The sequence below is a fragment of the Onychomys torridus genome, chromosome 14 (genome assembly GCF_903995425.1).
Source record: "Onychomys torridus chromosome 14, mOncTor1.1, whole genome shotgun sequence".
Classification (NCBI taxonomy): Eukaryota; Metazoa; Chordata; class Mammalia; order Rodentia; family Cricetidae; genus Onychomys; species Onychomys torridus.
The window spans coordinates 54,599,476-54,626,652 of NC_050456.1; the positions used below are offsets into that span (position 1 = coordinate 54,599,476).

Below are 27,177 nucleotides of genomic sequence, written 5' to 3' on the forward strand. Positions count from 1 at the left end.
TGGAGTCCAACATAGACCTTAGAATGAGGTTTTTACTGTTCTAGAAGCAACCTTCCAGAAGATGAAATCATCCATGATTCCCCAAAAATATTTATTTATACAAAGATTTGAGAGTAATATTTGTGTTTGTCTTTATACCTCAGTCTGTGCATCCGGGGCCAAGCCATGGTGTCAGACACGTGCAGCCTCCCTGGATGCTCTTGCATGTAGCACCTGCTTCCAGGAACACCAGGGGAGCATGGAGTCTAAGAGGGTAAGAGGGAAATGATCCCTGATGCCCCAGGCTGCATGGACCCAGAATCCAGAGAGTGAACCCTGACCTGGAAGGTGTCTAGCCAAACGTCCACGGGGAAATATGACCAAGGAAGGAGGCAAAAGGAGGGGCCCCAGGGGAAGACACAAGAGACCAGATTCTGACCTTGGCTTTTGAGTTCAGCATCTCCAGGGGACCCGAGATAGTTAGTTGCTAGTCCAGAAACTAATTGCATTATCTGTCATGACTCATGATTGGTGTGAGAGGACAGTTTGCAAAAAGAACAGATTGTCCTTAATCCTAGGCAGTGCAAAATAGGATTCTGGGGGGACATTGTCTTGATAACCTATCTTAAAAAAAAAAAAAAAAATGCTTGCCTCCTCTAAACAACATCCCGATCCCCTAGAGCAGATATGGTACTTCAGTGGACAAAGCTGACCTCAGATCTGAAGAGCCTTCCAATCTGGCCCTCACCTAACCACGCTACCCTACCTCCTCCCTAGGGTAGCCCGAGTCCCATTGCCACACACCACGTCGACTCACTGTTCCTTCTCCTCTATCCCACCACCTCTGTCCACACCACAGAAATGCCATGTTCTCAAGAGTTTGCCTTCCCCTAACCAACCCACACTTTCTTTACCACAGTGATTCTCAGAGCTAGCAGAAAGAAATGTTCCAGAAGGAAGCCTCCCTCTCGGCCATTCGCCAGGAGCCAGGGCTTGTGGGCTCCAGGCCTCTAGAGCAAGGTCTGTCGCTTTGGTTTCCCAAGGAGCAGCAGTCAGTGGTGGCCCTTCTCCCTCCGCTGTCGCAGGCTGGCCTCAGCTGCACTTGCACGACTTTACCACCATGTTGGACAGCTGCTCCACCTTGGGGGTCCTGCCGACGTAGTACAGGATGGTCAGGGGCTCCAGGTCCTGCGGCACACAGCATGGAGAGGCCGATGCCTCTGGGTTCAGGGTGTTGTACAGTCCCAGCACCTGTGGGCGGGGCCACATATTTAGCAGGAGAGAGCCAAGGCTTGAGCCTGGGATCCAGAAACTCTGCAAATGTCTGGGAGCTGTTCTGAATGAGCATGTAGCCACAGAGGCTGTTTAAGAGGGATCATGGGAACAGTTTGAGTGAGAGACTAGCTGCAGTCATCCAGTGTGGCAGAAGGCAGACTCAGTGGACTTGTGTTACAGACCGAAGCATATGACCATTGCTGGGGATTTGCAATTGATAAGAAACTCTTGGCTGCTAAGAAACTCCTCCCAAAGGTCTTCCTTACTCTAAGTTTCCACGTTGGTGGGAAATGTTCTTACACACCACTGCCTTGGCACATTTAGTAATTGCCAGGATGCGTGCCCCAGACAGGATGCAGCGGCGGTGTGCTATCTGGAAATGTACTTCTCAGATGACTGCCCTGCTCTCCATTCCCCTGAGGAAGCAGGCTGCAGACACTGTGGACCCTCACTCTATCGCCAGTGTTCCTACATACTTTATTCTGTCTTAGCAGAGATAGAAACTTCTCTGGGCCCCACAGCCTGCCAACCAGGTGCAAACATGTATGACACAGGATGTCATGTGACAGTTAAATGACTTCCATGGTACAAATAAAAAAGATGCTTGAAACTAGAGTAGGAACTCAGCATGTATGTCCATATGTGCATGTCCATTTAAGTATGTGTGCTAGAGACTGAATCCAGAGCATTGCACATGCTAACCATACTTTTTACCCATGTGCTAGCCCCTGTGGTAGGGATTTAAATTTCTGAGTGTGACTGAGTAGGCCAGCCTACCAAGATCAGAATGTTGTTACTACAGAGATTTTTACTCATCCAGAATTATCACTCATTCAAGATTCAATCTTTCATTCACTCTTACCGATAAGTAACCTAGTCAGCGGAGCCCCAGTGCCCAGAGATCATGCACCCTGCTCCATACCGTGCTGTGGGTTGTGTCTGCACTGCGGAGGTACGGGCAAGGGCCTGAGCAGAAGTTGGCATAGTAACCCTTAGGTTCGTGGACCCATTTCCAGCCCAGATCTTGCCGGAAGTCAATGTAGAGGGGGCGCACACAGCAGTTCTCCTCCAAGTTGCTATGATAAAGACATGTACAAGAAATCAACAAAAAGGGAGACTGACTATAAAGGAAGCTTCATGTGTATCTTCTTTCTGCTTGGAGTAGTGAGGCCATCATAGGGGTCATCAGAGGAGGTAAGCCTAGTCCACTGAATCCCAGGTTCAAGTGCATTTGGTCACAACCATGACTCCCAGATAAGCTGTGTGGGACCATCAGGCCCCTCCAATCCTGTTGTCTGAAGAAATCCACTTGGCAACCCCTCCTCACTCTGTGGGCATATACCCTTGGCTTCAACAGGTCTCTGAAGAGACCAAGAAGTCACTGCTTCCAAAGGCAGCTATTGGCCAAAATCTGATTTCTTGTAGTTTTTAAGACTGATCCATAGCCAAGCATAGTGGCGCATGCCTTTAATCCCAGCACTTGGGAGGCAGAATCAGGTGGATCTCTTGTGAGTTCAAGGCCAGTCTGGTCTACAGAGCGAGTTCCAGGACAGCCAGGGCTGTTACATAGAGAAACCCTGTCTCAAAAACAACACCACCACAAAAGACCGAACCGTGATAGACTCCATTGTTTATATTTTAAATAACCATTCCTCACCCCATTCCAGGGATATTCCTTGTCCTGGCCACCCTTGGAGGCAGGGGTGGTCATGTGTCCTGATTAATGGCAGGTCAGAACTAGAGAAGTTGGCAGGAAGTAGAACAAACTCTGGCAGATGCTTGATTATTTAGAAAAGGAACAGCTGGGAGAGGAAGGCAGTTGCCTCAAGTCACCTGGCATTCTAGAAACCCCCATGATCACAGGCAAAGCACTGAAGAGCCGGCACACAAAGCAAACCAGGTGAGATTGGAACATCTATCTCTTCAAGGGCAAAACCAAGCAGCCAGAACAACCTTAAGTCTGTCTCAAGAAATCCCCTAGGGCTGAAGTCACTGTTGTCCACAGATAAGAGCATTCGGCCCGGTTGACAAATAGATACATAGAACAGACCTACTTGCCAGCCTTGGAATGGGTGGTGGCAACCACCCCACCACTCCCACTCTTTCCCGAGCTGGTCACTCTAACAGTGTATTTAGCTGTCCGGCCCCAACTCCAGCAAGGCATCTTCTCTGGCCAATTGACCCTTTCTGCTCCTTCTTTCCCTGAAAGTGTCCCCCACCCCTGCTCTTGGATCCTTCCAGATCCAAACCTCACCCGTCCTTGAAGGAAGGCTTTGTTCAAACCTCAGCCTTTCCTGTGTCCATGAATGCACTCCCAGCTCCCAGTGTGCAAGAACTTCATCCTTCAGCCCCTACCCCAACGTCATTTTCTTTGTGTTAGCCCTGGGTATATAGGCTTCCTCATCCCTCCCACATCTGTGAGCAGTCCAGCTGTTCATAAAGAAAGGCAACTGCAGGCCAGACTAATCCCAGCACTCAGGAGGCAGAGGCAGGCGGATCTCTACATGTGAGTTCGAGGCTAGACTCCTCTGCAGTGGGAGTTCCAGGACAGCCAGGGCTACACAGAGAAACCCTGTCTTGGGAGGGAGAGGAAGTAACAGCCTCTGAAGGCAGGTCCCTTCTGAAGCCACTGGTAATTCTCTAGCTCAACAGCTCCCCCATGAATGGAGATCATCCTATATTCCCCATCCAGTAACATCCTCCAACCCTGCATAGATGTGATGGGTCCTGTTACTTGTCAATTTGAAAGAATCCACGATCACCTGTGAGAAGGGTCTCTGTGGGGGATTATCTTGATTACATGAAGGGGGGAGACCCACCCATGTGGGTAGCACCATCCCCTAGGCAGGAGAGTGGGAGAAAATGAGCCGAACAATAGTGTGTGTTCTTTGTTCTGACTGTGAATATAATGTGAGCAGCTGCTCCAAGCTCCTGATGCCCTGCTGTCCCCTCCGTGATGGACATAATCTGAACTGTGAGCGAAAATAAGCTGGTTTTTGTCAGACTGTTTAGTCATGACAACAGAAAAGAGTAAGACAAGAATGACTGCATTAATCTCGCTCCACAAACACACCTTGCTAGTACTTCAAGTACACCATGAGGAGACTTTCCCCAAGCATCCCCAGTGCCAACATCCCAGATTCTCCTCCTGTGGCTTTCCTTGCTTACCTTATCCAGGCCTGAATATCCGGGACCCTTGGCTGAGCAGGGTTCAGATCTCAAGCCAGGTGCCACAGGAGGGAAAGTTGACCTCACTCCCCATGGGGCCAGAACTCACCGGAAGCAGTAATTAGTGTCCAGGGCCCGCTTCTTCCTCTGCCCGCCCTGGCCCGGGCTGTCGAGTCGGTGTGGAGGAATCATCATGAGGATCAGGTGAGGGTTGTGGTGATCCTTCTGCTTCTTGAGGCGTCCCAGGTCTCCCCGGCCATGGTCATCTTCATTGTCCACGCCTGCAAGGGGAAGCAAGGTCACAACCTCCTGTCTGAAATAAGCAGTGTCCTTGCAGGCTGCTCCACACCCCATCTTAGCCTGTCACTGCCCAGTCAGGCTGAGGGATGGTACAGTCTGTGAGAGAGGAAGGGCACAGGGCGAGTTCTGTGAGAAGGCACAGACTGAGAGGAGCAGCCATTATCCAAAAAAAAAAAAACCAAAAAAAACAAAACCTCAATGGTTACCATGGCTACCCTTCCAGACACAGTCAGACACCCTCACAACGCCTGCACAAGAGCCCTTTTGCCCTTCCTGAGATGGCTGCATCCTGGGCTCCCTCATGGAGCCCATCGGATCCCCACCACTAGGTGGGTACCTATCACACTCTTTGGGGCTGCCACTTTAGATCCTGAGACTTATCCTGAGACTTAGGGTTTCCTGCTGGAGTCTGCATTAGTCCAGATAGCACCAAAGTCCCTGACGATTTAAGGTGTCACAGTTTGAGACAGCCTGTGTGGGAGCCCATTCTCATCGGGCTTGGGGTTCAGAGGTGTCCTCACTGTAAAATTCAGATGAGGTAATCGAGCACAAGACAAGCTTGGGCAGAGAACCCAAACGCGGCTGCAAAGGAGGAACCTAACTTAGAAGGATTTGTTCTCCTGGGGATCTCGTTTGTGAAGGACAGCTGCTGACTGTCTTTACCAGGGCAGGAGCTCTGGAAGTCTAATTTGCACAGTTACATGAGGAACTTGAATCTTAGAAAGGGGCTCTTGGGTATATAAGATAAGTAGGAGCCCTAAGTGTAGGTTCCCTTTTGTTGAAGTCTTTATACACAAGGGACAGTATTGTGGAGGTGAAAGGTACCACCTTTGCCTGACTTCTATGTGAGGATGCAGAAGGTACTGTGGCTTGGATGTCAAAGTCTTAGCTTTAAAAAAATAAATAAATAAAAGGTTGGAGGTTGAGCCCGTGTGATGGGAGGGGTGGCGGTGGGGTGGTTGCTGAGGCGCAGGTCCAAGATCTATGCTAGGCCAAGAGCAACCTTCGCCTTCTGCCAGGTGGCCTTCAGACCCCTGCATTTCTCAACTGCCCAAAATAGAGACAGGAAAGGAAAAGAGAGTTTCCCTAGCCCCAGAAAATTGCACGGATAGCTGGGCAGTGGTAGCGCATGCCTTTAATCCCAGCACTCGGGAGGCAGAGCCAGGTGGATCTCTGTGAGTTCAAGGCCAATCTGGTCTACAGAGTGAGATCCAGGGCAGACTACAAAGCTACACAGAGAAACCCTGTCTTGAAAAAACAAAACAAAACAAAAAAGAAACTGATCTCAACTATTGTGCCAACTCTATACAATGTCCATAAACAACCATTCAAGCAGGGAAGCAACCATCTTAACTCAGACAATTTCTGGGCAAGGATCATGAAGGCCCAGAGACTTCTGGAGGCTCAGTAGTCAGGGCACTCATGCTCAGGCCCACTGGAGTTCATTTCCTCGAGGAAAGGGGAAGGCAGCTGTCATTTACCGAGCATTCATCGGCTCAGTGTTGTACATTTATGACCTCATTTTGTGTGCCGGGCTTATGAAAGAGGTACTCTTGTCCCACTTCCCTGGACAGCTGGCCTGCAGGATTTCATCACTCCCTAGAATCCTGCTGCCTCTGAGATGCTGATGTCATCTGTCCAAGCAGAATGCTATGCTCGGGGCTTTGATGGCAAAGCAGAATCACCCAAGTGCAGAACCACCATCTCTATGAAGAAACCTGGTCCCTTTTCTTGGGCTTTCCAAGGGGTCTCCTACTGTATTATCCACTCCCTCATCCCACCACACCTTAGCATCGGTACCTTTGAATTTGATCTCCATCACCTCGTGAACATTTTCCAGTATGTCTCCATTGGGCTGAAAGGTGTGACATGGACAGTGAATGCTGATTTCCAGACCCAAGTTGGACTCTGCAAAATAGGACCCAGAGTCAGGGGGGGAACTGCTGAGTGACGGGGCAGCACACCCACCATGCGGGCAATGGGGAGAAGTGAGTTATATTGCGAGTCACAGGTGACAGAAAGCGCTTCCAAAGCTCATAATGAGCCTCCTGTCCTGTACATGGTGCCACAGTCTATCTATTTCTGTGATAGTATGAACAATTAGGTGGGAGTGTAAATAGTGGGCATTTTCGAGACAGATGGAAATTGTCACCCATTTTCAAAGGACACCATAAAGAGATTATTGCCTATGTACATGGGGCAAAAGTGCAAGGAAATGCAGGGCAATTGGTGGCACATGCCCTTAATCCCAGCACTCAGGAGGCAGAGACAGGTAAATCTCTGAGTTCGAGGCCAGCCTGGTCTATAGAGTTAGTTTGAGGATAACCAAGGCTACACAGAGAAACCCCAACTTGAAAAACCAAACCAAACCAAACCAAATGCAAGGACACAGAAGGAAAGGAAAAGCTCACATCTCCCCAGTCAACCTGCTGAATAGGATAGAGGAGGCAGGGATGGGGGCGGGGCCTAAGGGGCATAACTATGAACAGGGAAGAATTTAAAGACCACAGAATGGAAAGCTGAGCAAAGGGGATAGGAGTTGGGGGGATGACTAGGGTGGAGGTGAGGGAATCAGAAACCCACACTAGAAGTCACACTATGGGTGACTCAGGATCATTGCAAATAATGTCAATATTTCTACCATCACTGTGGAGATTAAGAAAGTGACCATTCCAGAGGATGTAAGAGGCAAACTAGTTATACTTGGCCACACACATTGTCTTCAAGGAACAGGATGTAATGAGGTAAACATGACTTAGAAGTTTCTTTAAAAAGCCTGTCAACATGGTGGGAGGTTGGGATGGCTGTGGATGGCTCACTAGATGAGCAGCATGGGAACACAGAGTAGCCAGTCTATGTGTAGCTTTAGAGAGCTTCGCCCAAGGGTCCAGATGACATGGGTTCGATGGGATGAGCTTGGGCAAGCCTAGAGGTGCCAGGCTTTGTTGACAAACATTGAGTGCAAAAAGGCCAACTCAGGCTTTCCCTCCTCTTAGCTGGGGGCTGATGTTTTTGTAAACAAAATCAAAGCAGCACAGACATTGGTAAAAGGGGTTGAGTGAAGTAAAGAGAAGGAAAAAAAAACAAACAAACAAAAGAAAATGAAGGCTGGGCAATGGTTCAGTCTTTAAAGGGCTCGCTACACAAGCATGAGGACCTGAGTTCGATTCCTAGAACCCATAAAAAACCCGGAGTGGTAACACGTGCTTGTAATCCCAGAACTGGGGAGCCAGAGATTGGCAGATCCTTGAGGCTCTCTGGCTTAATTTTTAGCCTATTCAGTGAGCCCCAGATCCCAATGAGAGACTTTCTGGAAACAAACAAACGAACGAACAAACAAAGTGGATGACTATCCTAAGAACACCAGGGGGGTTCTGACCTCTACATGTATGTACACACACATACATGCACAGATACACACACACATGCACAGATACACACACACAAAATAACCAAAAAGTTTGACTGAATCAAATAGTCAGAGAATACCAGACTGGGTCTGGTATAGTCAACCCTGGTGGGTCAGAGCTCTGCCAGCCCTGGGGTGGCAGCCAGTTGTGGCTGGTGTAGGAAAGGTCACAAGAGATGGACCTTTCCAGGTGAACATCTCCGTGAGATGACTGGCATACTGTCCCCTAAAGTCATCTTAGTAGTCATCGGGCCTCAGGACCAACCTGATGTCTCACTAAAATCTATTGTCATCAGAGAACACCCCAAAATCTAGTTAGTTCAGCATCCTTCTCCAAGGCAAACTGGTATGGGCATGGTGATTCCAGTCACCATGGTGAGCCTGGCACCCCAAGTTTCCAGTTGACAAGAACTCAAAGTGGTTAGGAACTAGCTCACTTCCTCCATAAACCCCAAACTCCAACCAGCTCTCCTTGTTCTGCCCCAAGGAAAACTTCAAGGGTGCCTGTTAAACTAGAAGGTCCCTGTTCCAGAAGGTTAGCTCAACGGGGAAACTAGTCAGTGTAGCCAGGCTACTGAGGAACAGCTAGAGAAGACATGGCCAGACATGGTCTGCCCTCTTCTTGGCGTTAGGCAGCTGCAAAGAGCAACACACAGCACTTCCTGTTCAAGGATGTCCAAGGTGGGGTGGGAGAGACCTGGGTGAGCAAGTTCTGTGAGTCTGTGTGTTAGAGAGTGAACGTGTCTATGGATGGGGGGGTGGGGGGGAAGAAGGGCTGAGTGCGTGTGACCAGCAGGAGATGGGGGCCTGCCTTGGCCTATGGTTCTCTTTAGCCTGAGGACTCTGAGGCGAGGTCAGTTACCAATTTTGTTGACATTATTTTCTATCAAACTCTCTAAGACTTTATCAGCAATAGTCTCCAGAAGAATACTCTAAACTGCCAGGTGCTGGCAGTGCATGCCCTTAATTCCAGCACTCAAGAGGCAGGGGCTGTGAGTTCAAGTCCAGCCTGGTTTACAGAGTGAGTTCTAGGGCAGCCAGGGATACACAGAGAAACTCCGTGTCGAAGAACAAAACAAAACCCTTTAAACTAAAAACATCATTAGCCCATTGTATAGAGGAGGTCACAGAAGTTAGGGATATTAAGTAGTTTACCCAAGATACCCATGGAATCAGTGAGTAGTCATTTCAAGACAGAGAGCTGTGCATTCTGATAAGAGACCCCACACTATACATCCTACCAGCCTGGCTCCGTATACCAAGACACTGTGGGCTGTATGATTAACGGCACCGTGGTGAAAGGGCCTGAGTCCTCCATCCTGGATAGAGCTCCAGGCAGCTCTGGGCCTCAGATTGCAGCCTGGGTACCTGGAGCACACAGGCTTGCAGATGCTTCCTGAGTGGCTCCCAAACCACAGGTGTGACTCAGTCCTCTTCAATCCACACCAACAGCTGCTCCAACTTGGAGTCTGTTTGCAGCCTGGTTTGGGGCCATGAACTCTTGAGGAGATTCATGAACAAAGGCCTCAGCTACTTCCCCGGAGGGAAGGGAGGGGCGGGCAGAATTTGCTGAAAGTTCCAATGAAAAACAAGCCTGAGTTGGCAGTGGTGAGGTGGTGGGTGGGGGGAACCCACCAACTTTGTTATGAAATTATCTTTCCTGATGTCTCAAGGAGGATGGGAAGCATGTCCTACACAAACTTCTCATTGAGTCCCGCAGCTGTGAACAGAAGCATTCCAAGTACCCAGGGCTTCAGAGAGATCCAGGTGGAGCTGATCAAAATCAGACAGGCAAAGTAAGATGAGTTTCCCCATAAACCCACCACCACCACCACCCCTTTTTTTTTTTGGCCTGTGGTAAGCTCTGAGTGGAGAGGCGCCTGTTGCCACCATTGGCTGAGTCCTGTTGTTTTTGACAGGCTTTCTCTTCCTTAAAGGGCCAGGGCAGGGTCTCTAGCCTACCACGCATCAACTCCGTTATCACACAAGGCCCTGTAGATGGGAGCTTGAAGACCTGGATGCCTACAGAGTCCAATGGATCGTGGAAGTGAGAAGCTCCCCTTGAAGCCTCGCCCACAGGGAGCACTGAGGCCTAGGGATGAAACAGTACACACAGCACATTTCAAAGCCTGGCTACTGCTCAGCTCTGGTACACAGTCAAGGGCCAGGCTTCCAATTGATCAAGTAAAGTCAGGAAGCTTTGTTTTGTTGGTTTTTTGGTTTGTTTTTGTTTTTGTTTTTTCTTTCTACACAGCCCTGGCTGTCCTGGAACTCACTATGTAAACCAGGCTGGCCTCGAACTCAGAGATCTGCCTGCATCTGTCTCTAGAGTGCTAGGATTAGAGGCCACCACACCAGGCTCAGCTTTCTGTAAAATCTCCCAAATTTTGAAACAACAGAAGTCCTGATGACCGAGAGTTAAATATAAAAGCAGACAGCTTGTGACCTCTGCCTTCAACCCCACTTTTCTCAAACACCAAGGACATCGAAGGATTCTCCTGCCCCAGGACTCTGGCCACCAGCACGTAAATGGGCTGACAGTATCACAGCTGATGGTGGGGGTGAGGAGGGACAGACGGGACCGTATATGTCCTTCTACTACCTCCTCCACCACCACTCAGAGCAGGAAGTACCAACATGGTGTCAGAAGACTAACCTTACCCGGGGGACAAAAGTTCTTATCCAGGCTGGATGAGCTCAGAAACTTAATGACTCTGGACCTCAGCTTCCTTGTCTGACATAATGAAAGTTTACTCTTACAAGGTGCACTGAAACCTACAAAGTTCTAATACACGTGACCCTTAAAACCACTCTGGGAAGCCTGCAGGCTTGGAAGCAGTGCTTCATTTTCCAGATGAGGAGACACAGTGAGCGGGGATGACATTTGGGACATGTGGCATTTGATATACGTGTTGTAGAGCTCAGCAACACTGGGCTGTTGTTTGGTTTGGCTCTTTTGAGGGCTCTTTGAGGGCCCTTTGCTCTTTTGAGGGTGCCACCACCCAGCTCCCAAACAAATCATACACGGAAGGTTATTCTTACTTATAAATGCCCAGTCTTAGCTTGGCTTGTTTCTTGCCAGCTTTCCTTCACTTTAAATTATCCTGTCTCCCTTTTGCCTCTGGGCTTTTTCCTTTCCTTACTTCCTTACTGTATCTTACTTTCTTACTCTGTTGCTGGTTGTAGAGTTGAGTCATGTGTGTCCTCCTCCTCTCCTTCCTTCCTCCTCCCAGAGTTCTCCTTCTATTTATCCTCTCTGCCTGCCAGCCCTGCCTACTTCTCTCTCCTGCCTCACTATTGGCCATTCAGCTCTTCATTAGACCATCAGGTGTTTTACACAGGCACAGTCACACAGCTTCACAGAGTTCAACAAATGCAACATAAACAAAAGTAACACACCTTAAAATAATATTCCACAACACCAGGCTTTTGAAACTGAATTGGCCTTCACAGAACCTGCCCCAAGTCTCTTCTAGTCCTTCCTCTTCCAACAGCTGATGGTACGCCTGGATGTTCTATGGAAAACCTCAAACGTCATCTGAGATTGCTCGTGGGTCTTCACACAGCATACCTAATACTAGCGTATTGGCTCAACCTCCAAATTACAGAATGAACCCATGTCATTTCCATATGCACAGCACTGCCTCCGCCCAGGCCCCTGCTAGGCTGCTACATCTAGGCTGCTACAGTGCTCCCTAAATGTTTTCTTTGCTTTTTCCCTTGGCTTCACAGCAACCAGAGGGCTTCTGTTTGAAGGGGTAAGCCACACATCACCACACCCACATGCACACCCTGATTACAGCATCCATCACACTCGGAGTAAGCCCCAAACCATCCTGTGGTCTGACACATCCTTGGTCAGATGACCTCAGTTCATGGTGTTCCGGTCTGTTCACAAATTAAGAAATCGAGCCGGGTTCCATCCAGGGGTCTGGGCCTTACTGTTTCTTTTGCTTGGGTGCCCCTTTCGCCTGGCCTCCTGACCTTGACGGTGGTCATCACTTGGATCTCGATGTTAGACTCCCTTCCTCGCAGAGACCTCCTCAGAGCAGCCAGTGGTGGAGCGCCCAGCCACCATTACCTTGACTCTTCAGTTTTCAATGCATCACCATGGATTGACACGCAATCTTATCAATATGTTCACTGGCTTACTGAGTGTCTCTGCCACACGAATGAAAGCCCCATGAGATCTGAGCTCTCACCTGTCCTGCTCGATGCTGAATCCCCAGGGCCTGACTTAGAGCCAGCATTTAATGATGGCGTGGGGAAGAGTCCGTGGAAAACTAGACTTTGAACCCAGCTCTGTGGCTCCCCTACTGTGCTCCTCTTCCCTTTCACGAGGCAGACGGGACCGAGGTTCCTGCTGAAATGTTCCCGCTGAGAGTTTACCTACCTCTCTGCAACAGCCACTCCCGCACAGTGTCAGTGACATCGAAAGAGAGCCACTCGGCAGTGCCCCTCGTGAGCAGATTCTTGCCACCGATATAGCGCTGCTTGGCAATGTGCTCATCCGGTCGAAGTATCTGTGAGGCGGAGGAAAGAGTGAGTATCGGAGGCCAGGATGGAGTGCCAGGGATAGGTTACAGTGACCAGGACTGGGGAGCCGAGCAAGGGGGGACTAATGGCTTCTGGACACCATACCCTTTCTGCACCTCAGGTAACTCAGCCGTCTTGATGACAGAGGCTCTAAGGAGTCAGCTTCAGACTAGTTCTGTCTGACTCCACACACCCAGCCATGGAGGAGGCTGGCATCTAGTGTGTGGTTTCCAGCTGGAAGATGTACCTGGAAGAGCTCAATTCTCTGCTCGGTGCGCTTGGAGCTGGGGTTGGGCACCCGCAAGACCCGGAACTCTGCCCGGAACAGATTGGTTCCATTTTTCTCCACTGAGGACACGTTGAAGCGAAAAACCTTAGAGGTAATCCCTTTGGGGCAGACAGCCAGCTCATCTAGAGGAAAAAGCAATGGGAAGAGGCACAGTGAGTGAGGGCCCAGTGTGCTGCCAGCCAGCAGACACATGCCAAATGGCCACCGTCCTGTCTATGACCTCTCTAGAGGCTTGAAGGTTCAGACCTGAAGGTGGAGATACAAGGAAGGTTCTTGGTAACTCATACAGAGTCCTGAGCAAGGAGCAAGGAGACCTTGGAGCTACAGGACATGGAATTGAGACTGGACAGTCAAGTGTAATTGTCCCCTTTGCCCACTGTCTTTTTTTAAAAAATATATATATGTATATATTTATTTTATGAGTGTTGACCTAAGTGTGTGTATGTGCACCACATATGTGTAGTGCCCACAAAGGCCAAAAGAGGGCATTGGATCCTCTGGAATTGGAACTACAGGCCATTATGAGCTGCCTGACACAGATGATAGGAATTGAGCCCTGGTCTTCTAGAAGAGCATCAGTGATCTTAACTGCTGAGCCATCTCTCCAGCTCCGCTCTCACTGTCTTGTTATCCGCAAACTGCTAAGCTCTCCAGACTACTCTTCTTGATCTTTCAAAAATACAGATTCTCAGACAGGCCTGGCAGCACAGCCCCATGATATCATCACTTGGGAGTCTGAGGCAGGAGGGGCTTGAGTTTAAGGTCAGCCTGGGCTATGTAGCAAGTTCCCAGCACCAGCTAAGTTTCAAAAACAAAACAATCAGTAAATCACACCAAAACAGATTCTGAGAAAATAGTAGTCAGTCACTTAGTTACCTTAGAGCTAGCTGATTCATTCATGTTCTTGTTTGCTGGGCATTCATTCATTTCTTAAACATGGACAGTGGCTGGAGAGAAGGTTCAATGGTTACGAGCACCTGCTGCTCTTCCACAGGACCCAAGTTCGGTTCCCAGCACCCATGGTGGGCAGCTGGCCATAACTCTGGCTACAAGGGATCTGATGCCCTCTTCTGGCCCCCTGAGGCATACAGACAGACCCAGATATCCAGACCAAGACACACACACACACACACACACACACACACACATAATAAATCTTTTAAAATGTAAACCTAAGTGAAATAAATACTATGAGCCAGGTGTGATGCTGATGATGGGAAGCCACAGTCCCTGCCTTTACGTGACACAGACCCAAATCCCAGGACCTTTGGTGATGCAGAGGAATGGCAGGAAGATGTGAAGAAGGGTCAAACAGGCACACGTAATCAGTGGAAGGGGTGGGTGGGTGGCAGCAATCTGTACCCTGCAGGAGGGTGGTAGGGGAGGACACAGGGTTAGACACAGAGGGGCTCCTGGAGGCAGAGACAGGCCGGAGTGGATGAGAGAGCTTCAGCTGCAGTCTGGAGCGAAGAGAAAGAAGGATGTGCCAAACCCATGTGCCAATCGGAGAGCCTGAACCTCATCCCACTGATAATAGGTAGGGAGCTACAGCAAGTGTTCAAATCAATGCTGTGGCTTAGACCTAAACAAAGGGCAGTTTCTAGGGTAAAGAAGCCATATCTTGAGTCGGGGGGGGGGGGGGGGATATATACATACATACATATATACATGTATATATATATATTTCAAATCAAAAGAGCTAGCTGTCTCAACCACTTCCTCTTTATGGGTTAATAGTTCTGTGATGAAACGCCATGACCAAAAGCAATCTTGGGAGAAAAGATTTTGTTTGGCTTCCACTTGCACACCCCTAGTCCATCGCTGAAGGAAGTCAGGACAGGAACTCCAACAGGGCAGGAACCTGGAGGAAGGGGCTGATGCAGAGGCCACGGAGGAGTGATGCTTGCCGACTGGCTTCCCCTGTCTTGTTCAGCCTGCTTTCTTATAGAACCCAGGACCAGCCCAGGAGATGGCACCGCCCACAGTGGGCTGGGCCCTCCCCCATTGATCACTAATTAAGAAAATGCCCTTCAGGCCTGCCTACAGCTCAATCTGACGGAGGCATTTTCTCAGTTGAGCCTCTCTCCTCTCCGATGATTCTAGTCGGCGTCAAGTTGACATCAAACTAGCCAGCACAGAGGGTCTCTATACTTGGCAGCCTGTGCTCTGCCAGCCTGTGTCACCACACCGATCTCTTCACCCCTGTCCATCAGCCAGAAGGCAGCAGATGTTCTCCGCGGTTCTGAGACAGGCAGAGGAGAGCAGAAGCCTTTGTCTTCTCTCTGCCCCTGTGTCCTTTACAACATCAGGGGCTGAGAACATTCACAGCAGAGGAATCCTTTCTACACAAAGAGTGACAACAGTCAGGACTTGAAATTCAAGCTCCTAGACCCAAATTCCACACATAATGGACATGGCTGGAATGAGTGGGCACGTACCCCCCAGGGTGGGCTAGGAGTCATGGACAAGGCGGGGCAGATCTGAGCCCTAAAACCAGCAAGCATGCTCCTGGGCTTTAGGAAAAGATGAGTGGGTGCTTCTGGAAATTGCCATCTGGTGGGCCTGACATTCATGGTTAAGGGAAAATTGATGGAACAGATGTAGGAAACAAATGTGTGGATCCCAGCTAATGAAGCCCTGATTGATAATTAGCCTTGAAGGAACAAAGACTGCCAATTATTCTCTAAGCCAGTCCGACTAGGACCCGAGCGAGGAGTCAGTGATGGCAGTTCTCATATGGGTCTGTATAGAGGGGCTGCTAGAGGTGGAGTTCAGAGCTTCTCACATGCAAAGCACACATTTAAAAATATTTTACTTCAAGTTTTCGTTACGTGTACTTATGTGTATCTGTGTGTGAGTTTGTACACTTGAGTGCAGTGTCTAGAGAGGCCAGTAGAGGGCATCGGATCCCCTAAAACTAGAGTTAGAGGTGGTTGTGAGCCACCTGATGTGGGCGCTGAGATCTGAACTAAGGTCCTCTGCCAGAGTAGCACACATTCTTAACTACTAAAACATCTCTCCACAAAGCTCACATTTTATAATGGAGCTACATCTCCAGCAACTTCATATGTAAGTTAACAGGTTTGTAATTCCGGATGTGGACAAGCACTTGGACCAGTGGCCCTCTCAATGACTGAGAGTTGGTCTGGGAGAAGATGTCATCAATCTGGTCTCTGCAGTAACTATTAGGAGAGCATGAGTCAGAGCAATGTGCACCCAGGTGTAAAAGGGGAAAAGAAAGTAGGAAATGGTAACAAAGGAGGATGGGGCCAGAGTGGGGTGGAAGCAGTGGGCAGCCAGGAAACAGGGAAGGCAATGCCCTCACAGTCCTCAGGACGCCCCAGTGACTGTTCTCCTTGCTAACTCCCACCCCATCACTCATGAGCCTGTACCCCTTTACAGACTACTCTGAATGAAAAGTTTAAGGCGAATCAAGAAGGAATGGGAAGCAATTGGGAGGTGGAGGCTGGGGAATCAAGATCCTGAGTCAGAACTGGAGAGATGGCTCAGAGGTAAGAGCACTGGCTGCTCATCCAGAGGACCTGGGTTCAATTCCTAGCACTCACATCATGGCTCATAAACATCTATAACTCCAGTTCTAGGAGATCTGACACCCCTGTCTGGCCTCTGCAGGCACCAGGTACATGTATACTATAGACACACACACAGGAAAAACACCTATGTGCTTAAGATAAAAAAAAAAAACAAACAATTTTTAAAGATGCCTGAGACCATGGGCTGGCAAGATGACTTTGTGAATAAAGGTGTTCACTGCCAAGTCTGATGGCCTGAGTTTGATCCCAGGATCAAACCTACACTGGAGGATAACAGACTTCTGAAAGTTTTTGTGTGTCCTCAACTCATGTGCAAGCATACATGGGTACCCTGATACACACATAAATAAATCTAATAAGAAAGTTTTAAGAGTTCAGGACCAATACATAGTAAGGCCCTATCTCAAAACAAACAAAAAATTATGTGGGGGCCTGCCCCCACCTTTTACCCCAGGGTACACTTGAGCAGGGAGAAATGAGGAATGTGTAGATAGAAATATAGAGGAGAGAGACAGTTAGAAACACAGGATAGCTTGAGAAGGCCTGGATCAAAACCCACCAGCCCCTTTTGTCTCCACTAAAGGGCTTTTAAAGGAATGCCCGGGGTGGAGCAAAAGACCTCCCCCCAGCAGAGCCAAGTGCAGACCATCCCAGACACCTGGTGACCGTGCACATGGTCCAGCCATCCCCTAATGCAGCCCTGCTATATAAAGCAAGCTCAGAACTCACTAGTAAGCTTTTGTGGGCTCCCACAAAAATAGCTTAAAATCATTAGTGGAACGAATCATGTAAATAAATAAGCAAAATATATAATATACCACCTTACATTTTATGTAGCTCCTCTAACAATACTTGAAAATGAAGAGAATATATAAAATGTATCATTCTACCCATGGGAAAATGGAACATCAGAAAAGGTCCCTCAAGTAGTAGGTGGCAGAGGTGGGATTTGAACCCCAGGTGGGATTTGACCACACCCCATTTATTGAATCTGAGACCCTGAAAGAGTGGGCCCAGGAGATTATCCAATGGAAAGATAATAGTAGTTCCAGCAACAAATACGACGGGACTCCTCAAAATGGCCCGGGCATCCCAACATTGCCTTAGATTCAATGACCAGGACCCTCTGTGCCCAAGCTCTGCTCTTGACAGTCAAGGGTGGGTGCAGGAGTCACCTCTGTAAAGTATATTTCCTGGAACACTGCGTAGGGACAGACACTCTTTCATCTGTTTTGCCTTAGGAAGTAAGACTAAGCACACAACCCACAAAAGGCACGTGTAGTATCTATGAAGAACCCAGGAAATCGTCTGTGTAGTTAACTACCTCTTGAAATGCTTCCAGACAGGTGTGGATGGCCTTGAACACCTCATTTCTGTGGGAGTCGATGGAGGAATGATATGAGAATCAGGGACACATGAGGAGTCTTTAAAGCAGTGGACTCTGACCCCACTACCCAGCAACCGACTGCACTGAGTGGATCCACAGCAGCTTTCCCAAGTTTGCTAGATGTTTCCAGTGTGCAGCAGGGGTGGAAAAGCAAAGTTTATCATTTTTCTGAGAAAGGGACTATGGCTTCCAATGTGCTGGGAGCTTGAGAAAGTACAGCCTGGATGTCTCAAACTTTACATGGGTTAACCTTGAAACACATTAGATGTGTTGTTTAGCCCATGTTTAAAAGTTCTGTGGTAAGAGCCCATAAACATTTTCAGTCTGTATTACAAGTTGGGAGATTTCACCCAAATTTCTAGATTCCCTGCTATCCTGGGAAATGATAAGAGATAGTCAAGGCAGACCTACATTCCTGAATGAAAAAAAAAAAAAATCAGTAAGAGCCACACTGTGGCTTCCTCTTTTAGCAGGTCAATGAGGTTCCAGAACCTCCCACCCCAACCCCACCACGTACACCGACTTTCTCCATGACCTGAAGTACTTTGCCATTGTGCCTGGGCCACAGCTGCTCTTTTTGAACCATCTGCACCCCAACCTAGTCTCTGAAGGCATTTGGGCTTACAACCCCTCTAAGGAAAGAAACTCTTTGCCCCATGGGTCGTCACCCCATCTCTAAGCTTGTTGAAAGCACAAGTTCCCCAGGATGTCTCCATACTACTTACCCCTATTCTATAAAGGAAAGATGGGCCCTGGGTGTTCTCTCTACCCCGCCCCCACAGCCCTACTGTGTGTCTAACATTGATATCTGTGGCAGATGAGTCCTTTCCACGTGGACTAGCTTTGACATTTCATAAATGAAAAGAATCTGCAGATGACAACCAGAAAAGAAACCCAAAACACGGGGTACTCTTCCCACTGGGGAGTTCTGTGTTTGTCTTAGCCCTTCCCTTGGCTGACAAAAATGAGTCTCACACAAGACATAAACTCATCTAAGCCGGAAGACGAAAATGATGCTTATGCTGATGGTTGCACGGACGACACAGAGTTGAAAAGATGGTATCCTTCTCCCCACTACACACGCCAGAGAAAGCACTCCCTCGTCTCCCCTGGCAACGTCTTAGAAAATGGTAAGGTTCCAGAGTCTTGCCACTATCTTCCAGCAGGTACCCAGGCAAACCATCCCCAGCTGTGACAAAAATCCATTCAAAGTGAAAGGGAGCCTTGAGATGACCCCACATGGAGACTGAGGCTCTAGGAAGAAACATCACATGGGGGAGCTTGCTTAACCTGCTTGAGACTGTCTCCAAGAGGATGGAGACCCATTCACTGAAGCTGGGGGAGTATGTGTGGCAGAGTATGTGTTCCCATCTCCAACAGTCAGAGCCGGAAACAATCCAGTTATTCCCAAGCAACCAGGTACCTGGGTTACAAAGGCTGCAGGCAGCTGCTGTCCCCTCCTGGTGAGGTTAACCTAGGCGTCATCTGTGTTACAGGCCAAGATTCTTCTAGAGCCTAAAGATTAAAGGTAGCCTTAAATTGTGCATTTTGCGTGTACACTGCCGCTAAGCATGCGGTTTTTTGTTTTTGTTTTTGTTTTTTTTTTCCTGGAACTCACTCGGTAGCCCAGGCTGGCCTCGAACTCACAGAGATCTGCCTGCCTCTGCCTCCCGAGTGCTGGGATTAAAGGCGAGCGCCGCCACCACCACCCGCGTTTTGCACACATCCCTTCTAGGTTAGATCACTTGACAGATTCGCCATGACAGGGCAGAGCCATAGCACAGTTCTCTCGGCTCTCACTTTGGTGTCCCGCCTCCTGCTGGAAACAATTCCTTCTTCCGATTTTTCTCCCGATGGGTCCCTGTCACCTTGCTCCAGGTCCTGTTATCACTTCCTTCTAAATGCCAATCTTCTAGTGACAAAATGTGGACACGAGCATCGTCTCATGAGACAGCACAGAGCTACTGACAATGTAACAGCATAGACCTAGAGCCTGCCCCAGGCACCCTCCGTTCACAGCGGTGGCGCACGCCTGTAATCCCAGCACTCGGGAGGCAGAGGCAGGCAGGTCTCTGTAAGTTCGAGGCCAGCCTGGTTGGTCTACGGAGTGAGCTCTAAGTTTACACAGAGAAACCCTGTCTTGGAGAAAACAAAAACAAAAATCCAACAACAGCAGCAAAAGAAGTTCAGGACAGCTTTCTCCTCTGCTCTGAAGTTGCCACGGCCTTTTTTGTGCTGCGTGTGCCTGGTTCAGCCAGGGTGAGCCACACCCTGACCAGCTGCAGGACAGGCCCAGGTCTGTTCAACCACCGTGTCACCTGTACCAACGGCAGAGAGCCTGGACCTGCTTCCTGATGGTACCGTGAGCCTCTGTGGCATTGCCTGTGTCCCACGGAACACCGCATCCTCCTCAGCATCTAGAAGATGATCTTGTCCACTGTGCCGAGTTGGCACAGGCTAGACCATGACTCTATAGCCGCCATGTCCTACCCCCTTTCTTGAACTTCCCTTGATGCTACAGACTGGGAACTGCACATCTGTGGGGGTCTGCCTTGGCTTTGTCTGAGGCTGTCCCCTTTGTGCCCTGGGTTTCTGTGCAAAATCCACATCCACACACACCTGTGTGGCCTTGTTTCCTTGTGAATTGCTCATTTTCCGCTCAGGACTCCTGATGGGGTGGGCCCTCATGACTCAGAATCCCTCTTTCCTCAAACTCTCCTCCTGACCCAGACTCTGAAGGTTCCAGGCCTACTCTCTTGTCCTCCACTCTCCTCAGGCTTGTGACCTTCTCTGATGATTGTGGCTACTACAACTTGCTTTGGTAGGTGACCAAGGAGTCAAGGGTTCAGCTCATCTAGGCCGGGAAGATTGGAAACTGGTCACCTGGAAGTCCCTGTGCCTACACCAGGGAGAGGACCCTCAGCAGAGAGTTCCAGGTCTCCCTTGCTTCCATCCCGGCTCCCCACAAATAGCCAGACCCTAAGAAAGGACACTCCAGGTAGTCACAGGAAGTGGCACCGAGAACACCCCCACCCCAGCTCAGAAACCACAGGTTTCTGCCTTGGTGTAGGCCAGCTCCCTCCTGGCCTCTGCATCTTCCTTGAGAGCCACCCCACCCATTGGCGCTCACTCCTGTCTCTTCTCTGCAGCCAGGTTTCTTTAGCCTCCTGCTGTTTGCCCCGTGGCCACTCTGACTGTGCCACCCTCCTGGCTCCCTCCCATCGTCCCACCCCCACTTGGGCACTGCCCACCTCCCAGGTGGGCCTGGGCTGAAGTCACCAGGGCACGGAGGACACCTGCTGGTAGGAAAAGCAAACGGAGCTGCTCCGGATTCTGGCCCACATTCCTCTTTTCCTGGGCTGTCAGTGTCTCAACATCTGCCAGTTTCTCCCTCTTGTATTGAGAGTTTTTAAATCCCCATTCAGTAAACACACATGACTTCCACACGTGTACAAACACACACAGACATCTCGCCCAGAAGCTTCACAGCTCCTCCGCAGACAGCAGCCTCCTGGGAAGAAACGCTCCCAGACACACATCTCCATCGCCCCCACAGCCATCCCTCCCACCCACACCCCCATGGCAGGCAGATGCTTTGGGTTAGCCAGGGCCTCCATCCTGCACTTCTACGTCCATTAACCCTGGAGGCCCCACTTTACACATATGAATCTGTCTACTGAGTCATGTAAGAGTCCACATCGCCCAAAAGTCCACGTACGTGGGGATATACATGCACTACCCTCCCCCCTCAGCTCACGTGGATCGTGTGTGTGTGTGTGTGTGTGTGTGTGTGTGTGTGTGTGTGTGTGTGTGTGTTAGACTGAAGGGACCAGGCTGCAAGAAGTTAATATCTTGCCTGGGCTTCCAAAAAACTTGACAAACGAATTTGGGGCAGGTACGGTGTTTCCTGAGAGCTGGAAAACTGACCCGGAGATGTGGCACCAGAATCAGAGAGAAGCTGGGAGAATATGGAGCTGTCTAGACTCAGAAGACCATGATGATTTGGAGGCCAGCCAGCCTACCCCTTGATGGAACCCATGTGCTCACAGTTAACCTCGTGCGGGAACATGTTTCCTGAGGTGGCACAATACAATCCCAAATTAATATCCATCAAGCATGTGATGGGAGTTCGGAATGCCACTTGGCTCCCGGACTCCTGGTCTCTGGAAGCGCTCGGCTCTTACCGGAATGTCTGTCTCCTTTCCTACCCACCTACCCAGCTGCAGCTGCAATGCCTGACCTCTGTGGTGAACCCTGGGACACTCTGCTGGGTAACCACCACCAGGCACCCCACCACCACCACCACCACGCCAGGTTTCCAGTTCCTCCCCTCCAGAATAGACAGACACCAAGCAAGCATTTGGACTTACTGTGCTCCGCCAGCCCCTGGATCATGTCGAATTTATGGATCTCTTTGGCATAGTACTCCGACTCGGTGTTCCCCTGAGTGCAGCCTTCCTCCCTCTCCCCATTCATCTCTTCCAGCAACTCCCGGGTGCTGTTGTAAAGTGCCAGGACCTGGTAGGGGACGTGGGTCATCACAGATGGCTCAGGGGGACTGGTGAGTCTGAGCTTGCTCAAGATCTGTCCCCTAATGGCTTCCACCCTCTTCTTCTTGATGTGGCCGAAGTCCAGGGTGGTGCAAGTGGACAGAGAGAGACTCACTGTGGCCAAGTTCAGTAGGGCCAGGACCACCAGAGTCCTTTGTAAGTGCATCTTCCTGTGTGAGCCCAGAAGCGAGGCCAGGGGGCGGGGGAGGCCTGGCAAGGAGGAGACCCCAGTAGAAAGAGGGAGGAAAACCAGGCGTCCTCCCCAGATCCCAAAGACTGAGGCTTGGCAAGAGGGTGCATGAACTCACTGCACTGTGAGGGCTTCGGGACTCCCAGGAAGCGCTGGCAACCCCAGCGGGACGAAGTAGCGGACTGTGTGCGATGGAGCGCTGGGATTCTTGTCCATATGTCTAAACAGGTTCTGCTGGGCTCTGACTCCCAGCAGGCCAGGTGGAGGGCAAGCCGAGGGTTGGGAGGGGTGGGAAGGCAGCTGGGAGTGGGAAGAGAGCTGGAGTTTTTCCTTAGGTAAAAATAAATAGAGCGGATATCTGATATTGCCAAACGCTGCTTGGCGATGAGGAGAAAGTGGGTATTTTAAAGAAAGTGCAGAAGGGCCATGGCTGGGTCCCAAAAATCAGAATCTTTGCCTTGCCCTGAAGAAGAAGAAGAAGAAGAAAAGAGAATGGAAAAGAAAAGACAAAAATGTTTGTTTAAAAAAAAAAAAATCACCAGTGGGTATGTGGGGAGAGGCAGGGCTGGGCAGCCGCAGGCCCCGCTAAAGGTGGGGGCAGTGCAGGACACACTTGTCTGCCGGGCACTCCATTCATGCTTTCTCTTTTGTTTACACTTCCTGGGGGCTTTCTAAATGACTCTGTTCACGCTGCCTCTCCTCTTCATTGGCTGGGACGAGGGATTATGTGCAACTGGCAAGCAGGGAGGGCAGGCCTCCTGGAGACAGCTCGGATAATCCACTTGGACCCACAGTCACCAGCATCTTAGCTTGTCTTCTCCCTCGGCCATGGCTCTTGTCCCTTGCGTCTCGTTAGGGAGGAAAAAAAAAAAATCGAAGCCGATTCACCGCACAGCTGACTCCGGACAGCCGGTACTCCTTCCTCGGCAAGCCTCTGGGTGTCTTGCCTCTCTGTGGTTCAGTCCCCTACTACACTCGGCCCTCTCCTTCCCTCTCTTCTTCTCTCTCCCTCTCCTCCCTCCCTCTCTCTCTCTCACACACACACATGCACACACACTGCTTTCTCTATTTCTCTCTGCTGAAATTTTATACCTCCCTCCCATGACGTCTCGGCCTGGGGTGGGGGAGGGAGGGAGGGACCAGCGCACGCAGCCTCTCTTGCTACACGGTTTTAATGTTTTAAACAGGCACAGGAAAAGCCGAGCCCATTTGAAAAATACTTTGCGAGTCCTCTGGTTCGACGTGGTAACTGAACTTTTTTTTTTTTTTTCTTTTTCTTTTTCCCCTCCTCTTGGAGTCATTCCTGCTACACGTTGGCTGTTTTTCTGGAAAGTTACTCCCGAGCCCCCTCCCTCCTGCTACCCCGGCCCCTCTGCGCCGGGGCCAGCTGTCAGTCCACGCTCCCCGCCCCGCTCTCTCGCCTCCCCCGCGTCCCCGATCGCCCCCGGGCCGGGCCGGGGACACACGCAAAGTCTGCTAGGGGAGCGGGGCCGGGCGGGAGGGCCACTCTCTGCAGGCCCGAGGGTGGAACCCGGCTCGGCCGCGATCCTGGCTGCGGTTCTTCATTGACCATCCGGGAGCCCGGCCGCTGCAGCTTGGGTAAAATGATGGCGCTTTCCGGAAGGCCGAGGGTGCCCTCTGGCGAGGCCGGACCGCCAGTGACCGAGGCTCGGTGGCTCGACCCTGCGGGTCCGCCAGCACCACCCCCAGCCGTCAAGTCCCCGGCTCCACACGCAAGTGAGCACCGCTCCCTTCCCTGCCGGCCGGCTCAGCACCTGGCCCCAGCCCATTTCCCAGTGGGGTTTCTAGGTCTTCCTCCCACCCCCCACCCACCAGGCCGACCCAGGCCGAGCTGTCCACTTTCTTCCCACGTCTGATTATAGCCTTCTGGAGCCTTTCTTTCTATAGGCCCGGCTCCGAAGTCTCAAGTGAAGGGGTGTTAATGTAGTATCTTACAACTGGGGAAACTGAGGCACAATTCACTTTTTTTTCAATGTCATGAAGATGTCTATCATCTTCTAGCTAATCTGAAAAGGCATTATTTTGACTTGTAACTTGTATGACTATCTAGGAGGAAATCCCAAGACCTTAAAAATGACTTCTTTAAGGTCACACAGCTCTTAGGTGTCAATACCACCATTTGAACCCTGCCTGTCCATTGCCAGTCTTCCCTTGGCCATGTTTGCTTCTGCAATTTGAGAAATAGATTTGTTTTGTTTTGGAGGCAGGGTTTCTCTGTGTAGCCCTGGCTGGTCTGAACCTCAATCTGTAAACCAGGCTGACCTTGAACTCACAGAGATCATCCACCTACTTCTGCCTCCTGACTGCTGGGATTAAGGGTGTGCAGGACCACTGCCAGGCTGAGAAATAGATTTTTTTTTTTAGCTGAGGATCGAATCCAGGGCCTTGTGCTTGCTAGGCAAGCACTTTACCACTGAGCTAAATCCCCAACCCAGAGAAATAGATTTCTTTAAGAGTTTTTTTTTTTTTTTTTAATTGTGTGTGTATCCACATGAATGTGTGTGCAGACACCCTTGGAAGCCAGATAAGGGTAAGCATTCTTCTGGAACTGAAGTTACAGGCGGCTGTGAGCTGCCCGGCATAGATGCTGGGAATCCAGCCCAGGCTTTCTGCAAGAGCAGTGTGTGCAATTAATGGATAACCCACCTCTCCAGCCCTGAAAGACGACAGCCTTGGCGTTTTCTACATGCCTTGCACTGTTCTAGGCACTGAGGATAAGTCCATGAACAAAGCAGAACTTGTTTTTATGAAATTTGCATTTCCCAGTGGGGGAGGGTAGTGAACATTAAATAAATAAGATTATGGGGATGGGACAGGGAAGGGAGAGGAGAGCACCCCAGTTGGGAGATGTTGACTTTTAAAATGGAGTGGCCTCAGAGGCTGAGGTTCTTGGGCTAACTCTTGCTTTTTGTTTTCATTTTGGTTTTTTAAGACAGGGTTTCTCTGTGTAGATTTGGAACCTCCCGGGAACTCATTCTATAGCCCAGGCTGGCCTTGAACTCACAGAGATCTGCCTGCCTCTGCTTCCCGAGTGTTGGGCTTAAAGGCGTGCGCCACCACTGTCTTGGGCTAACTCTTTACCATGTAGGAGGCAGTTACTGAGGGAATTCTCTTCCGGCCTATACACTCTCTGCCTCACTCACACCAGTGTCTCGACGCAGCTATATTTTAAACCTCACTTCTGAAATGATTCAAGTGTGTGTAAGATTTGCCAGCCCCTGCTTGCGAGGGATTCTCTTTGCCCAGGGTAAGTACCATTCACCCTTTGTTTTCTCAAAGTTGGGGAAGAAGTGGGCGGGAGCTTACAAGAAATTGAAAAATCCAAGCATTAATCCCTTCTTGCATAACTGGTACCGAGGAAGAAGGAACAGGAGGAGAGTTGATGTCTATATCGAAGCTGTCTGAGACTTTTGGCAATGGTTGTTGCACCAGATTAAAATCTAACAAAATATTCTCACTGAGAAGCAAGTGAGGAGCTCAGAAGAAATCTCTAAAGGACGTTCCAAGGGAGGAACCTGAGGTCAAGCAAAGCCCGGGTGAGAAATGAACTCCTCTGACTCCCAGGCCATTGCGTCATCAAGCATGAAAATGTTTGGTCTTCCTCAGTGAACGTGGGAAGTGAGTCTCTGTGCTGGGTGTTACTTGCTGGGTGTTTCAGTAATGTTTGTCATGCAGCTTTACGGACAGACCTCCCGTTTTCCTCCTTTCAAACCCAGAGCCATCCACATTTCCATTTTCTGTGGGTCCTGGTGACCAATGACGAGAATCGGGCAGAGATGTTGACTTAGGGAATCTTACGTGGAATGAGTCAATGAAGACTCAACCTGACTACCCCCTAGACTGAGAATCTGTGGGATATCTCCTTCTGCAGGCCTAGGAGGGTGGCTGCCAGCCATTGTGTGCTGGAAAAAAAAAGTATTTCAGTAACACGTGGTATTACAAGGGCTGGCCTAATTCTTAGTACTGGAGTTATTTTCTCCAAGCTATCTGTCTTGCTGAGTAGATGAGCTATAGTCGCCCACTTTGTGGGATTGTTCAGATTACTTAAGACCCCTAATGTTATATCATTTCTACTTCTTTTTTTGGGGGCGGGTGGTGTTTCAAGACAGGGTTTCTCTGTAGTTTTGGTGCCTTTCCTGGATCTTGTTCTCTAGACCAGCCTGGCCTCGAACTCACAGAGATCTTCCTGGCTCTGCCTCCTGAGTGCTGGGATTAAAGGCGTGTGCCACCACCGCCCGGCTTCTACTTTTGAAAAAGGGTCTCACTATGTTGCCAAGGCTGGATTCAAACATTTAGGCATACATGATCTATCTACCTGAGTAGCAGTGACACAGCCCCTGTCACCGAGCTTGGCTATATTTATACTTTTGAAAGTGGTTAGTGCTGGAGTATTGGACATTTTAATCTGGCCTCTAAATAAACTTTGTTTTCAAACATGGAGTTTCATGTAACCCAGTCCTACCTCCCAAACTCACTATGTAGCTGAGGATGACATTGAACTTCCGATTTTCCTGCCTCT

The 27,177-nt window shown here is 49.8% G+C and overlaps 1 protein-coding gene across 1 annotated transcript; it reads right to left on the reverse strand.

Moving 5' to 3' along the window:
- On the reverse strand, positions 1 to 23,851 carry Tgfb3 (transforming growth factor beta 3). The gene is made up of 7 exons (XM_036206526.1): positions 22,268 to 23,851; positions 12,915 to 13,078; positions 12,525 to 12,654; positions 6,523 to 6,630; positions 4,532 to 4,703; positions 2,177 to 2,330; positions 1 to 1,230 (listed from the first exon to the last, which is right to left on the reverse strand). Exons 1-7 carry the CDS (start codon positions 22,611 to 22,613, stop codon positions 1,072 to 1,074), a joined length of 1,233 nt encoding a protein of 410 aa, XP_036062419.1. The 5' UTR covers positions 22,614 to 23,851; the 3' UTR covers positions 1 to 1,071.
- Between the last annotated feature and the right edge of the window lie 3,326 nt (positions 23,852 to 27,177).

Coding starts and splice junctions, on each gene's coding strand:
- Tgfb3 (XM_036206526.1), bottom strand. CDS start 22,613: ATGCACTTACAAAGGACTCTGGTGGTCCTGGCCCTACTGAACTTGGCC. Junction 2,331..4,531: donor GACACTAATTACTGCTTCCG/GTGAGTTCTGGC, acceptor TCTTTATCATAG/CAACTTGGAGGAGAACTGCT. Junction 1,231..2,176: donor CAGACACAACCCACAGCACG/GTATGGAGCAGG, acceptor CCCCGCCCACAG/GTGCTGGGACTGTACAACAC.